The 15,616-nt window shown below is 41.0% G+C and overlaps 4 protein-coding genes across 4 annotated transcripts; 3 read left to right on the top strand and 1 right to left on the bottom strand.

The window, feature by feature from the left end:
* Positions 1-289: 289 nt before the first annotated feature.
* Positions 290-4,370, top strand: MELLADRAFT_85992 (uncharacterized protein; the record flags this gene model as incomplete). The annotated part of the gene is made up of 5 exons (XM_007409577.1): positions 290-621; positions 700-936; positions 1,009-1,267; positions 1,337-4,175; positions 4,255-4,370. 5 exons carry the CDS (start codon positions 290-292, stop codon positions 4,368-4,370), a joined length of 3,783 nt encoding a protein of 1,260 aa, XP_007409639.1.
* A 2,006-nt stretch (positions 4,371-6,376) lies between these two features.
* Positions 6,377-9,008, top strand: MELLADRAFT_106101 (uncharacterized protein; the record flags this gene model as incomplete). Its single annotated transcript, XM_007409578.1, has 4 exons — positions 6,377-6,500; positions 6,577-8,641; positions 8,722-8,774; positions 8,833-9,008. The coding sequence occupies 4 exons, from the start codon at positions 6,377-6,379 to the stop codon at positions 9,006-9,008; spliced, it is 2,418 nt and encodes an 805-aa protein (XP_007409640.1).
* Positions 9,009-10,613: 1,605 nt separating this feature from the next.
* Positions 10,614-14,689, bottom strand: MELLADRAFT_85991 (uncharacterized protein; the record flags this gene model as incomplete). The annotated part of the gene is made up of 2 exons (XM_007409459.1): positions 10,614-14,321; positions 14,387-14,689. 2 exons carry the CDS (start codon positions 14,687-14,689, stop codon positions 10,614-10,616), a joined length of 4,011 nt encoding a protein of 1,336 aa, XP_007409521.1.
* Positions 14,690-14,934: 245 nt separating this feature from the next.
* MELLADRAFT_106099 (uncharacterized protein) lies at positions 14,935-15,472 on the top strand (the record flags this gene model as incomplete). Its single annotated transcript, XM_007409579.1, has 2 exons — positions 14,935-15,062; positions 15,178-15,472. The coding sequence occupies 2 exons, from the start codon at positions 14,935-14,937 to the stop codon at positions 15,470-15,472; spliced, it is 423 nt and encodes a 140-aa protein (XP_007409641.1).
* Positions 15,473-15,616: the final 144 nt, after the last annotated feature.

The following is a 15,616-nucleotide window of genomic DNA, read 5'->3' as shown; positions in this document are numbered from 1 at the left end:
TTTCGCATCATTCACGATATTGGGTACAAACCTCTTTGAGCTGTTGGGTTTATTGCATATAAGAAGAGCTCTTTCCTCTCTCTCTCTGTCATCATCCTCAGACTTCAGCGACCACAGTTCCTTTGTCTTCACCGTCTTCATCACCTCTTTCAGATCTTCCAGATAGCTATCTATCCACACAAACCAACTTGTCTACGCGTTGTTCTACCTTATTTTACCGCTTTCATTGCGAGCTCGTTTTTGTCGAGAAAACAACCGGTATTACTTCTTCCGTGGTCAAACCTCCAAGATGTTGAATTCTCCGATTGTGCCGTTGGCAGTGGTAGCGTTGCTATCCTCTGCGATCTGTAAGGCACCCGATAGTGGATACAGCGCCGCCAATTCATCAGACTCGAGCCACTCGAATACTACGAAAACAGCGAATTCCACCCGCCCTGCTCCTGACATGATCGGAGACTCGGCCACTTATGCAGCCAACGACAGACGTCGATTTGGTGCAAACGCTTTCATTGGATCTGCTGTCCGATCGGATCAACAAGCAGTCTTCAAGTCCCTGATTGATGATGTTAGTGTGATTGGGAGTCCCGTTCAAACAAAAGTGCTCGACTCGCACAATTTTGGGTATGATCATTCGGTTTTCGGCTTTACCTTTTTCACATTAACTGACAATTATCTCTTGTCAACCGCGTATATCATCAGGTTTCCTATCGAAGGCCCTAATTATGTGCAAATCAAGTCTGGTGACAGTCGCACCAAGACTTTCTTTGACTCGCCATCTTCTGGCTTCGTTACCTCCAACGACGGGATCAGCAAAGAGACCTACGACAGTAAGCCTGGAACCATGCTATTTGACCGAGGAGGATTTTCGATCTCCTTCAACCTTGATTCCAAGAAGTTGAACGGGACGCCTGTAATTCTCGCATGGACTGATCAAATGTATGTTCAATGCTTCATCCATCCTGTTTGGCAGATAGAGCTGACCACTCTTCTTTTCATGTACAATGACAGAATCGGTTTGGACCACTCGCCTTACGCCGACTCGTTCTTAGTCTATATCGGTACTCCTGGCAACATGACACAAGCACAGCTTATGATCAATGAAACTATCAATTCCGATCATACGATAGGAAACTCAACCCAAGGAAACTCGACTCAGACGTTGAAGTCTAGCGGTCTCAACCAGCGCGCTATTGATATGTCTAGCTTTATGGACAAAAAGATTGTCATGGAATTTTTGGTTGCTGATGAGGGCGACCAAGTTGTTGATGTGAGATACACTTGTGCTTATAATAATCTTCTTCTGGCGTATGACTTATATATTTATACTATCTTCTAGGTTGCTTGTGCGCTTGATGATTTCCACTGGCAATCCATGGCGGGCATGGGCTACCACCAGATGAATGCTCGCAGTGGAATCCCCGGGCTGGATAGTATTCCCGGCCTTTCTGGCGGTATCCCTGGCCTCTCTGGCGGCATCCCTGGCCTCTCTGGCGGCATTCCTAGCCTATTGGGTGGCCTTCCCGGACTTTCTGGTGGTTCACACTCCGGTGCAGGTAGTTCGCCTTTTGGCCGCCGTTCGGATGATCAGCAATACAACAATCAGAACAACTATCAGCAATCTGACAACAACTATCGTTCCAACTATGGATCTAACTCTAACCATCAAACTGGCCAGTACCAAGGCGGCCAACAGCAACAACAAAACGGAGCCGGGTTTATCCCCCCCTTTGCGGAGCAATTCATCCCTGAAGGAGTCAAACATATTCTCAGACGTTCATATGATGAAGGCAATCAGTACCAAGATCAATCTCAGTATAACAACCCCAACTCGCAGTCTGACTCATACAATTCCCAACAACAAGGCGGAGCTGGCTTCATCCCACCATTTGCCGAGCAATTCATTCCTGAAGGAGTCAAGCATATCATCAGACGTGACCAATATAATCAGTACCAAGATCAATCTCAGTACAACAACCCCAACTCGCAATCTGACTCATACAATTCTCAACAACAAGGCGGAGCCGGATTCATCCCACCCTTTGCCGCGCAATTCATTCCTGAAGGAGTCAAGCATATCATTAGACGTGACCAATATAATCAGTACCAAGATCAATCTCAGTACAACAACCCCAACTCGCAGTCTGACTCATACAATTCTCAACAACAAGGCGGAGCTGGCTTCATCCCACCCTTTGCCGCGCAATTCATTCCTGAAGGAGTCAAGCATATCATTAGACGTGACCAATATAATCAGTACCAAGATCAATCTCAGTACAACAACCCCAACTCGCAGTCTGACTCATACAATTCTCAACAACAAGGAGGAGCCGGCTTCATCCCACCCTTTGCCGAGCAATTCATTCCTGAAGGAGTTAAGCATATCATCAGACGTGACCAATATAATCAGTACCAAGATCAATCACAATACAACAACCCCAACTCGCAGTCTGACTCATACAGTTCTCAACAACAAGGCGGAGCCGGATTCATCCCACCCTTTGCCGCGCAATTCATTCCTGAAGGAGTTAAGCATATCATCAGACGTGACCAATATAATCAGTACCAAGATCAATCACAATACAACAACCCCAACTCGCAGTCTGACTCATACAGTTCTCAACAACAAGGCGGAGCCGGATTCATCCCACCCTTTGCCGCGCAATTCATTCCTGAAGGAGTCAAGCATATCATTAGACGTGACCAATATAATCAGTACCAAGATCAATCTCAGTACAACAACCCCAACTCGCAGTCTGACTCAAACGGAGCCGGCTTTATTCCGCCTTTTGCGCAACAGTTTATACCCGATGGCGTGAAGCATATTCTTCGTCGATCTGACGGTGAGTACGTTGAAGGTCATGACATGGATGGTCATCAGTACGGAGGAGGATTTTCCTATGGTAGTTCTGCTGGTCAAAATGGTCAGAATGGCCAAATTGCTCGAGATGGTCAGAATGGTCAAGGTTCTCAAAATGGTCAGAATGCTCAGAACGGTCAAGCTCCTCGAAATGGCCAGAATATTCAAAATGGTCAAGGTAATCAAAATGCTCAAGGTCAAAACGGTCAAGGCAATCAAAATGCTCAAGGCGCACAAGGCGCACAAGGTACTCAAAACGGTCAACAGTCTTCCCAACCCTACAGTGGTACAAGCGGCTCAAACTTGCGACAATCAAACTCAGGTCAAGCCCAAGGTTCTCCGTCCAATGGCGCATCTTCAGGACGACAACAATCGCCGTCTTTTAATGGGAATCAAGGTGGAAACATGAATGATCAAAACCAACGCCAGTCTTACACTGATGGAAACTCCAACGGCAACAACCAACATCAAGGGTACAACGGTCATCATCAACAAGGTGGCGATCATGAGAACAACGGGGGAAGCCAATTCATTCCTGGATTCGCCGAGCAATTTATCCCTGATGGTGTCAAGGGCATTTTCCGTCGATCTGATGATCACAGTCAAGCTATGGATGGATATCAAAATACTGGCGGATATTCAAGGGGTGGTAGTTCTGGACAAGATGGGTACAGTTCCTCTCGTCAATCACATGGAGGAAACAACGGGAACGCAGCTCAGTCCACCCCAAGTTCCGGATCCGATCAAATGCCTTCTGAAACCTCGCCTAACTCTCAAAATCGCCAAAACTCGAATAGCACTGACGCTTCATCTCATCCTTCTCAGTCGGAGACTATGAACAACAACAAATCACCTGATGGTAATACCGCATCAAATCAAAACTCTGGAACACCCAGCCCATCAAACTCCGGCCCATCGTCCTTGATCGGTAACATCCTTGGAGGTTCTTCGGGAGGTCAACCGAGCGCTTCGAACTCACCTTCCGACTCTTCATCTGGTCAGACCTCCAACTCTTCCACCTCTGGGACAACATCACCGGATTCCAACTCCAAAGCGGCTCCTAACTCTACCGCGGCTTCAAACTCTACCCTGGCTTCAAACTCTACCACGCCTTCAAACTCTACCGCGCCTTCAAACTCTACCATGCCTTCAAACTCTACCAAGGGTAACTTTGATTCTGAGACAACTGGCCAGTCACCAAACCCGGACCAAATGACGGGCGACACACAAAACCAAGACCGTCCTACTACCAATCGTCAAGGCTCGACCCATCCTGAAGGATCGAGTGGATATACTCATCAATCTCAGCATAACGAGGGTAAGCATTTTCTACACTCTGATTCGGAGATTCCATCCCACAGATGTTCACCATCTTGCCTGTTCTTCATATTCCGTAGGTGATGTTGAATCAGCTCCGAATGACAAGGAGGGATATGCTCACCCTGATCATACTGATGAAAAATTGAAACGTCGTCAATTCATTCCAGCTGGCGTTCAAGCGCTATTTAATTGATTGAGTGTTAGGACTAATTTGAGATGAAGAATATTTACTTAGAGTTATTCTTTTCTTATCACTTCAGTAATTTCTAGTGCTCATTTCCCTGCACGTTTTCTTTGCATTCCTCGATCTTTGCCAGTAGATGTCTGTATGCCTTTTTATAAGTTCAAATGAGATTGTTTCATTACTTGTTCACGTGTTTTTTGTATTATTTGTCTGCTAAACTTTTGTTAATCCAAGATTGCCCTTCATATCCATTTATGTAATTTGATACATCCCATTAATTCAGACACTAAATTTTGACACCAAGACCGCGACTACTGTGAGTTGAACTGTTTTGACAACCGAACCTCAACCTTGACTTCTATCTCAGATAAGGCATTCGGTTTCTTTACTTTGTACGAATTTTACCTTGTTTCATGAAAAAGGAAATCTGATCAACCATCGCGCTACGAACTCTTATAAATCATCAAGTCATGGTCGTCAGTAAGTCTCAATAAGGAAGTTAAGAGCTGATCACCTAGCTAAGACTTTGATTGCACCAGAACACGACTCACTCAGGTTACCAGATAAAAAATTTCGCTACTCGTTCAGGCTTCCTGTGAAAAGTTTTCCTATTATTAAATGTCATTTAATCTCTTACAATATCATTTAATATCTTTTGTTCCTTTTTTTCTTTCTCTCTTTGTTCTGTTTTTTGAAAGTCGGTGTTAGAGTTTTTTGCGGCGGTCTGAAATTGCGCTTTGTATGTGTTGGGATGCAATTTTACGCAGGGTAATCTCACATGACAGAAATTGTCGGTGTAAATGCAGCCTGTGTTAATTGATCTTTTGGAGGCAAGTCTTGACTTTAACGCTGGGATTTCCTACATCAACTTTCTGTGTAAAGTTCCGATGTAAATCACGCCGGCAGACATTTCTATACAGTGACTTTTTACACGGACCAAAAAGACACGAAACCAGTGTAAAATTCAAGAATCGGGCCCTTTTTTCGTAGTTTACGACAGGTGTGCTTTACACCGGGGTGGGCGGTGTAACTTTAGGAATGCCGCACTAACGAAGTTTTTTCGAGCTGATGGATCAAGAGTCTATCTGCAAGCAATTGATGGGCCTACAGCGAGACAGAGGAGAAATAACTCGACATGCAACTCGAGCTGCGGCAAATAATCATCGGATTTCGAGACAGATCAACAAAATTTACATACAACATAGCCTAAGCTCCTCAAAGTCCCTCCCTCACGAGTAGTCGTGAGATGGGACTTTGATAAGTTTAGTTGGAAGGCTTTCACGAATCACACCGCGGTAATCATCAAGTGCCAGCCTCGATTGAAGAAAGGTGCGGTGACCGGGTCGACCTTCTTGGACCACGCCGGATTGCAGTTGGTCCTTATGCTGAGCAGGAGATGAATAGTTTGTTTTTCTGCGTCTACAAAAGTGCATAGCTCACAACATTACCTGTATCTCGATGCTTTCAATGACCAAAAGGATCACAATCAAACAGCTGGTGTAACATGACTTGGCATCATAAATTCGATACATCCTCAAATCATATCCTAGCTTATTTCATGTTTTAAGGTATATCAGTTTTAACAATCTAAACTCATGCTCAAACTAGGTGGTGCGTTGGAAGACCTCTATTTAGTAGAGGATGTCCAGCAAAGACTAGTTACGCAGAGCGCTGCAGTTGATGTGAAAACATTCAATCGTCTGTGCTGTGAAACAATCATTGGCAAACATCTATGTAACTTGACCGCTGCGGTGCGATCACCCTCAAGGATTTCTGGTTCAACAAATGCTGCATGTTGCAGTTTGAGATCAGGCCGGTGTATCTGTTGGCTACATGTTTCCTCCTTCGTGGTACGTGATCAGTTGCATATGAATCAAAACTATATATATACGATGACCTGTATCTTTGCATTAAATATTCTTTAACCAAGAAGCCAGGATTTTGCATTCACGTCTGATCTACTTTTCATCATCAATTTTGCCGGCTTGCCCTACACAAATATCTTTTCAGCCAAAATGCTTACTATTGTGGTTATCATGTCTTTTATACACTCAGTCGTCTCAGTCAAATTGTTACCCGGAGGTCCAGTCCATCCTGGAATGAGTCAACTGGAAACGGCATCACCTGCAATAGAAAATGGTCAGCTTATTTTCAAGTTTTTTGAAGATCAATTTCTGAATAATAACTGATAGGATTTTCATCTCATGATCTCAAGTGAAAGAATTTGGGCGGGGAATTGGCCCAATAGAGAAAATCATGTTACAGGATGAGAACCTTGAAACTTGGAGGGACATAAGAACAATTGAAGAAGTAGTCAAGCAAAACAGAGATAGCACGATGTTTGGGAAAAGATTGAACTATTACATAGGTCCCATCTTGAAAGACTGCCCTTCTTGGATGACTGAAAATTCACAAATTGAAAGTAGCATTACCGAAGTGAACGTGAACATAAAGTCTCCTTTAGAAAGACTTGTTCATCAACTCATCCTGATCCTGATGAAAGGCCACTCTAAAACAAAAGAACAGCTAAAGCTGGATCTTCTGGAAGCAGAATTGTCAAACAAACTCAATCAATTGTCAAAGAATAAAGATCCACGCATAATAAGGAAAATAGTTGCACCATTTGTTGACTATGCTATCTCAAAAATTGGATGGCACATATTACTTGAGAATTTCCAGAAGTCAATGACCCTGGAGTATGGCTCAAATCACTCACTTGAAAAACATCTGATCTCATATCAATTCAAAATGAATGATCAATTACAATATGGTGCCTATTACAGGGATTATATGCATATGTTTGAAATCTTTGAAATCTTGGTGGATGATGGTTTAAAACATCAGAATTTGATTTGCAATCTTGCTAAAATTCAGTCACAAAAAATGAAAGAAACAAAAATTCTTAATGATCATACAGGTAGTGCAATTGATATACATAGGCACCTAATCAACAGAACCCCTTGGAATGGACATCCATGGTCTCCAGTTCCATTTTTTGAAGATCCCTTGAAAACATATGGCCACAAATCCACTGAGTTCAGTGAAAAAGTTCACAAGCTTTGGTTTATCCTTGGTGAAAATGACCGCAAGATATCAAATCAGCTTGGCATGATTACAGAAGAAGTTCTAGCTGAGGATTACAAGGTCTCACAGAAGCTTGAAGGAGTAGAAAACTTGGGGTCATTTCAGGAAGCCAAACAAGACAACATACTGACCTACAACCTGGCAGTGAAGCATATGTCTAGAGCAATTGATTTAGTATCAAACCTTGATGAAGATGATCCAGAAGTACTTTCAATCCTGTGTGAAATATTCACAACCTCAATCAAGTTCATTGTGAAGAAAGGTGACTACAAGGAACAAAAAGGAGTTATAAACAACAGTGTTATGTTCTACCTCTTCATCAGAAGGACTGGAAATGTGCTCAGCCATGTTTTGAAGAGTCTTTTCCCCAATAAACCTCTTGAAGAAAAACTGACTACAGCACAATCAATGAGATACCATTGGTCTTTGGCCAAATTCAAGTCAAATCATTACGGTAAAGATCAAGCAATGCGGTGGAGATGGCTGAATTTTGAGCTTGGACAAGTCTATCAAGAGCATCTTCTTGCATCTGATAAGCTTAATGATTTCTACAATCAAATGGGCCTGGCTCTGCATTCAAAAAAAGGTGTTCAAGAAAGGAATCCTGTCACTTCCAAAATCATCCCTAGTCGGAAGCAAAGCTATGTTATTGAAACTGACAGAAAGTCTCAGTTGGCTGAAATTGTTTTTGACAGTGCCAAAGATTTCTCCAGAGGCCAGGATTCAATGGCTGATCAATACAATACTTTCAAAAGAAAAGCTTTTAATCATTTGAAAGAGCTACACTCTAATGGTGAACTACATGGGGCTTTCTTATTGAATAAATCAGAAAAAACAAATAATACAGGGAAATCAACAGTAGGGAAAAATGTTGAGTCAAAAAGAGTTGCTCCAAAGAAGACTCAATTCTTTGGAACACCAAATCTCAATGAATATACAATGTTGTCAGATGGATTGTCAAACAATCAAAGGGACATAACTTCTTGTAAATCATTAAAAGACCAGCAGGATTCAGGTTATTCTCAACCTTATCCAAGTACAACATTCTCCAAAACCAAGAAGTCTTCAGAAAAAAGGAAAGGTTTCAATGAGAAAGGCTTCTTTGATAAAGGATGGCCAAAAAAGTCTAGGACAAAGACTTTTAATGTTCTAGATGATGAGTCACCAGAAATTATAGAAATACCATCTTCTATCAAGTAAGTCCCCAACAAAAACACAGATACAAGAGAAGATATCTAACTTTAAGACAACCTATCACAACACAAACAAATTTCAGCCCAGATAATCCAGGATTTTATTCTACCGCAGGCTCCAGTCCTGCAGCATTAGGTGAGTTTCTTATATGATTTTTCTTTTGGACTTCACTAAACTGAAACATAAACTTTAGACCCAAATAAAAATTCCCACAGATCACTTCCACCAGAAATGGATCAATTGCCTCCCCAAAGACTTCACAACTTGCACATTGAGAAGGCTTATCTGTTTGACCTGAATGAACTTCCAGAATCAGATTCACCTCCAGTTCATCATGGTCCTAATGAAAAGATCATGATGACTCCATGAAGAATAGATCTAATCAGAACCAAGACTATTCAGGAAAGAACACCACCTGATCCCAATCATCTCATTGCAATCACACAGTGAAAAAACCTGGGGATACCAATACTTGGACTACACAAATCAAATGCAATTCATCATATCAATAACATCAAAACAGAACCCATGAAATGTGTCTTCTTTGAACTCGGTTCAGCTTTCCTTTTCTGACTGCCTTTCATGTTCCAGGTTACATCAATGTGTATGAGGACACATATGATCAAAGAATGTGCAGTGAAGCTATCATTTTTGTCTCACATGTTTACTCTGTAAACTTTCTTACTCTCTTGTTGCATCTTAATTCACTTCAGTTACTCTTGATTATCATGTGACTTCTCCTTCTACTCTTAATAAAAACTGCACTGCATGTAATATGACTACTCTGATAAACCTTTTGTGATCCTTTTATAAGACCATTTAATGGATTCAGTGCATGAAATCCATGATCAATTCATGAAAGGGTAAAGATCTGGTACAGACTGAGTTAAAGCAAGTTCTAACTTCATGCACACACCACATAAGCCAACCTCATACCTGGGCTCGAAGTACTTTCATTCCCGTGTGACATCTTTAAATCTTCAATCCAGCGTCTCACCAAGAAAGATGATTACAACGCGACATCATCCACAGAAGTGTTATATTGGTATACATACTTATTTTCATACACTCCAAAAATGTTATTAGCCATGTTCTGGACAGTCTGTTTCCCAATCAACCTCTCACAAGCAAGTCGACCGCAGCACAACCTATGAGAGATACTTTTGGGCTGCAAATTCAGGTCAACTCATCACAGTAAAGCTCAAAGGAGACAAAGTAGATGGGTGAACTTTGGCTTAGAAAAATCTATCAAGGTGATCTACTGGCTCATTCACACTCTTTTCATAATCAAATGTATGCGCCTTTCTCCTCAAAGTCTCAGTCCTCTATAATTGTTTTTCCAAGCTCCATCAAAGATACTAAGACTGTTGCATGAAGTCGACAATTGCTTGGCAGACCAGCAAGACATTTGGTGTTGGCATGAATCATGATTGACTATACTAATAGTGCGTAGACTCGAGAGATGTATTTTAACCTGATTGATGATTTTAAACTGTGAGACTCGCGCACCATCTTCGTACATACTATCATCAAGGCATTCATTCTCCATCAAAGCTTCTCAACTCGATCTTCTACCTTTGATTTCTCAGAGATACAAACAAGTACCTGCATATCCCCTCGAGACTTGATATGTATCAAGATGCCATTCTCGACTCACACAGCTCAGCTTTCACTTTGGCTCGAAATTATCTCGAGATGTCACGAGGAGACTGGGCCAGTGAACGAGCTGCACGATTCTATTTGATCACGTTTTTCAAATCTCACAAACAAATTCTGATCAACAAAATTCTCATCAAGTTGGTTTTCTAAATCAAAAAAAAAAACCAAAAAGTTCAAAAAATCAATTCTCCAAAATCTCAACATTTCTCTCTTCAAACTCTCAATTAACTCACCTAAACTTAAAACCTCAATCTAAACTCTCACTCAAAAACAAAACAAAACCCATACACATCCAAAATCAAAACTGCAATCCAATCAATCATTAATTCCTTGAATCACTTCATCATCATCATGATCATCAATCTCAAACCTAGAATTACGAATCCCTCTAATCCTCTCTTTAGTTCTACCAATCACTCTATGTACCAAATCCTCAATAGCCAATTCTAACCAAGCATCTTGATGATCAACACGATTTTTCCTTTCACTCTTGATCATTAAATTCTTGATACCTCTTTCACCTAATGCATAAACCAAAACTGATTTCATAGTCTTGGGATACTTTTTTAAATATCCATTAACAATCTCTTGAATGTTTTCATCGCTTTGGTTTCCTTTGATGATCTCTTCTGAACATTCTCTCCACATCGATCCATGTAATCTTCTTAAAATCTTTTCATATGGTTTCCAATTTAAACTTTTTCTTGCTTTTCCAATCGATAAGATTTGAAAACTCCATCTTTGTTTTGGATTCATGATCGGTTGATTGGATTGAATTCTAGTTTCATATTCCATTTCATTTGATGAAGTGGATTGGATTGGATTTTCTATCATACTAGTGGATCTTAACGAATTTAATAAACTTTCTAATGAACTTCGTGTGGCAAGTTGATCATCAAATCTTTGTGTTTTACGTAAAGACGTTCGATTAGGTGGTCTAACTGGTCCATCAGTTTCATCTGCTCTTACAAGTCCTGTTTCTTCAATCCCACTTCCTTTAAAAAATGATGATGATGATGATGATGATGATGAGATAGGCAATGGTTTCATCGCTCTTCTTCTACTCACACTAGCACGTAAAAAATTGGGCCAATGATCTCTTGAAGAACTTTCATTTGACCATCCTCCAAATTCTTGCTTTTCTTCTTCTTTTACTAAACTCTCAACTTCTCCTCCTCCTTCACCCTGTTCATCTATCAATAAAACATACTCTACAATCTCCCAAGCTAATCTAGGGTTTCCTGATTTGAAACTTGCCAAACAAAGATGATTAAAGTTAGCAGGATCAAATGCAAAACCAGCTTCTTGAACCGATTCCCAAGTTGATCTCAACTCTTGATGAAATCCATGACTCGAGAGCGAATCAGTATAAATTGATAAAGGTAAACAAAGCTTGTAACTCTTCGTTTGACTCGGATTTTCTCCTTTGCCACTTTGGATGATCGATGGAACAAGTCCCGATAACTTCAAAGTCTTCTCCATCAGTATTGACCTAAGCCGATCATCTTCACTTGTTGCTTTGGCCTCTTTAAAGATCCTTTCCCAGATCTCCATCACTCCCATCGGATCATTTGCTCGTCTATAGCCATCTAATAACATCGTATATACATCCAACTCAATCAATCCTCTGCCTTTCTTACGAGATCCTTTTGTTTCATTTTCAAGACTTTCCACCAACTCTTTAACTACTTCTAAAGCTTTAGCTGGTCTAGCTAATTTCACATAAGATTGAATGATAGGTGCAAGAAGACGATGTGAAGCTTGTTGACGAACAGATGGCATGTCATAAGCTACTAATCGCCTACGACGTCGATGTGATTGAGGTGATGATCGGGTCAGTCCGAGATCTTGGGTCTCGCCTAGCTTGGTGTCTTGCTCAGTTTCGAGTGACAGTCCATCAGCCGCCATCTCTCGCTTAAATTTTTCTACCATCTCTCGTGCTAGACTGACGCCATCCTTTGCTAGTCCACTTGCCGGCTCCTCATCTAGAGTTGGGGTGGTCTGGGAGGTATCATCGAGAGGCGTGTTGGGAGAAGGTGTAGGTGAGCCAGATGATCGAGCATAAGCAGCAGTGATCATCGAATAGATGATTGAATTAGGCCGGAGTCCGTATTGTCGCATATCTTGAAAATAAAATTGAGCCAATGACTTCTTCCCCAGCCTCAAGAAAGCACAGATCATGATACCATACATAAATACATTGGGCTCCACTCCTGCAGGGGCGTGTTCTTTCAGACTGAAAAAGATAGCTTCTGCCAAGTCCATCATACCTGAATCACAAACAGATTGCAGTAAGAGTGTATAAGCTCGTGTATCAGCTAAACCACCACCTGTACGTTCGTTATACATTGCTTTGAAAGTTTCAACCACTTCATCAGTCGGTGCACCTGACAAGACTAGAGCCTTCAATACAATTCCCTTCGTCACAGCATCTGGTTCTTTCTGTCTCCTCCGATCCTCGGATTCAACGAAAGCCAATAATTTAGATGCTCTCAACCAATCACCGCCTTCGACGTAACAATCCAGTAAGATGTTCCACAACTCTCGACTCGGAGCCCATCCTCTTTCCATCACGATCTCAATCACTCTCAAGACTGAGGCAGGTTCATGAACGTTTGAAAACATCAAACATAGATTTCCATATAGATGTAAATCCGCTGAAACCTTTCTCTGAATCATCTCTTCCAGTATCTTGATACAACCCGATAGATCTGTTCGAGTAGCATAACCTTGAAGTAGGAGGTTGAAATGCCTTTGATCCACTATCCGAGGTCGGTTCAAAAGCAATTCGTCTAGTAGAACGTGTGCTGCTTCTAAACCATCTACTTCAACATGAGCTTTCATCATCTCTGCATAAAGATCGGCTAGACCATATTCATGAAACGACGTCAAGGATTGAAGTTTATCAGTCTGTTCAATCGTGAGTCTGAAAAGTTCTTCTGCTTCATTCAGCTTTCCATTCACGCTTAGGGCTTGAATTCTGGCTCGTGCATAGGTAAGTGAAGCAGGTTGACGTTGAAGTGTCCTTCGACGTTGATTTCGAGCATTGACTTCTCTCAAATCCTCAGCATTCCATACTTTCATGTAATCCTTTCCAAGTAAGTCGACAGCTTCAAGATCACCAATGACCGATTTAATTGATAACGCAGTCAGAAGATATCTCTGATGGATTAAGCCGTGAGAAGAATTGCGTGGTAGTTTACGTATGACTTCATCGGCTTCGTCAATCCGTTTCTTAGCAAAGAGCGCTTCAGCAAGAATGAGACCAGTGGCAGCTTTACAGATTGAAGATGTTGGGTTTGAAGGATCTCCATCATCCGAGAGAAAGGGGTGACTTGGGATAGGTGGCAAAAGAAGATGCAGGGTTCGAAAGAGTCGTAAGGCTTGATAGGATGAACCTTGTTTAGAGAGTGCAGTGATGATTGTGAGACCTAATCTTTCGAGTTGCTGAAGATTGAATGAATGATTAAGCTGAGCTTCAGAGAGTGATAGAAATTGTGATTCCCACCAGTCTGAGGGAGGCAGATCGAGAGAGTTTAAGAGTTTGAGGAATTGATTGAGCATGAAGATCCGAACGGGTTCTCGAACCATGTTTCTCCATCCTTTGATCGGATCAAGACCGAGAGTGGTCAAGATCTTGGGGGAGAGATCGCTAGTGATGAGTAATTTGAGGATATCTTGGATGAGTCTTTGAGCTTGTTTAGGTTGAAGATGCGTTTGACGGGATTGGGCATAGAGGAAGAGATCCGAAATGGAAAGTCTCTGTAATTCGATCACGTGTTCGAGGTTTTCTCCAGGTTGAAGATGGGACCAAATTGTATCACAAATCGAGAGGAGACCACCATGTTCGTGTGGGATCAGAAGGGTGTTGATTGGATCAGGATGATGACGAAGGTGTTGACGAAAGACGATCTGAGCTTTTTGTCGGCTTAAGAGTTGATTAGGCCTGGAAACTAGATGAGATTGAGCGCTGTTTGATTGAGAAGTTCCATATGACTCATTATAGTCTGACTGATGGGAGGACTGAGATAGATTGAGTGTCAGTTTAAGATACAAAATAAATTAGACGAGAAAAACCATCTACAAACCTGCTGCCACCAGGAAGAGGATGATGAGGAAGAGGAAGAAGCGGTATTTTGCTGATGAGACTGCACTGATGAACTAGAAGGAGATGATGGATATGTTGTAGCATGAATTGAGAGATGTTTTGATAAGGTTGAAGTATAGAATTGATGATGATTTGATTTTTTTGAATGTGATCGAAGTTTAGATTGAATTGAATTGATGATCTTTAGATTTGATGATGAAGAAGATTGATGTTTGATTTTGTTGATGATGAGACTAGACTTGATGAATTGTTGAGAATGAGTTGAGGTGAATGAAGATGTCATGGATTTGAAGTGGTAAATCGATTGGTCAAGAACTCAAATTCCAAAAAAATTAATCCAAAAACCAAAACAAAATCCTCAAAAAACCAACATGACTTCAATGAGGTCATTCACTCACTACTAACATATTATGCTACTATCAAATATCTCATGGCTTCATCCAAATTGATGAGAATCGAGTTCTGCAACTGTTGACCTCAACTTGGCAGACTCAAGGTCAACAAGCCCGGTCAAGGCATCGGTCAAGGATGACAAGCAGTCATTCAAATTGGTCAAAAAAGGTACCCATCATCAATTCAATCTATAGAAGATTAATCAGAATAGCCATCAAGATGCCAGATCGACATAGAATCAGATTCGTAGGTTATTGTGCAAGGTGAGTTTTGACTTCAAACAAAACCCCCCAAAAAAGAAATAGAAAGAAACAAGAAACCAATGAAATGCAACGAAATGAGATGAAATGAATCGAATCGAATTGTTATGTTGTGTAGAAGAGAAATTCAAGAATTGATCAAGATTGGTAAAGAAGAAGGAAATCATCAACGATTTGAATCTAAACTTTTAGAAATCGAAACTTATTCAGATCAATTAGAACATCAAGCTGTTTTCCTTTCATCTAATTATTATCATCATTCAATCTCAATCCCCAATCAGAATACAATCAATCCATCAAGAAAAGTGATTTGGGCTACCACTCAACAAAATCAACTTCATCCTTCACCAATCAAGAATCGATTCATGAATGGTCCTGAACCCAGTTGGTTACGTAATCGACCCAAAAATTGAATCATCCTTCTACTCTTCAAATCTTATTTTACCATCTTCTTTGTCTTTCTTATGCATCATATTGACTTGCTTATATCCCGTTTCGTGTTGTTTTGAAAGATTGGAACTGAACAATTGAAAAAGATGTCATTAAGAAAGCTTTTT

The sequence above is a fragment of the Melampsora larici-populina genome, assembly GCF_000204055.1.
Source record: "Melampsora larici-populina 98AG31 unplaced genomic scaffold MELLAscaffold_16, whole genome shotgun sequence".
NCBI classification, from domain to species: domain Eukaryota; kingdom Fungi; phylum Basidiomycota; class Pucciniomycetes; order Pucciniales; family Melampsoraceae; genus Melampsora; species Melampsora laricis-populina.
This window is presented reverse-complemented; position numbering and strand designations above follow the sequence as displayed.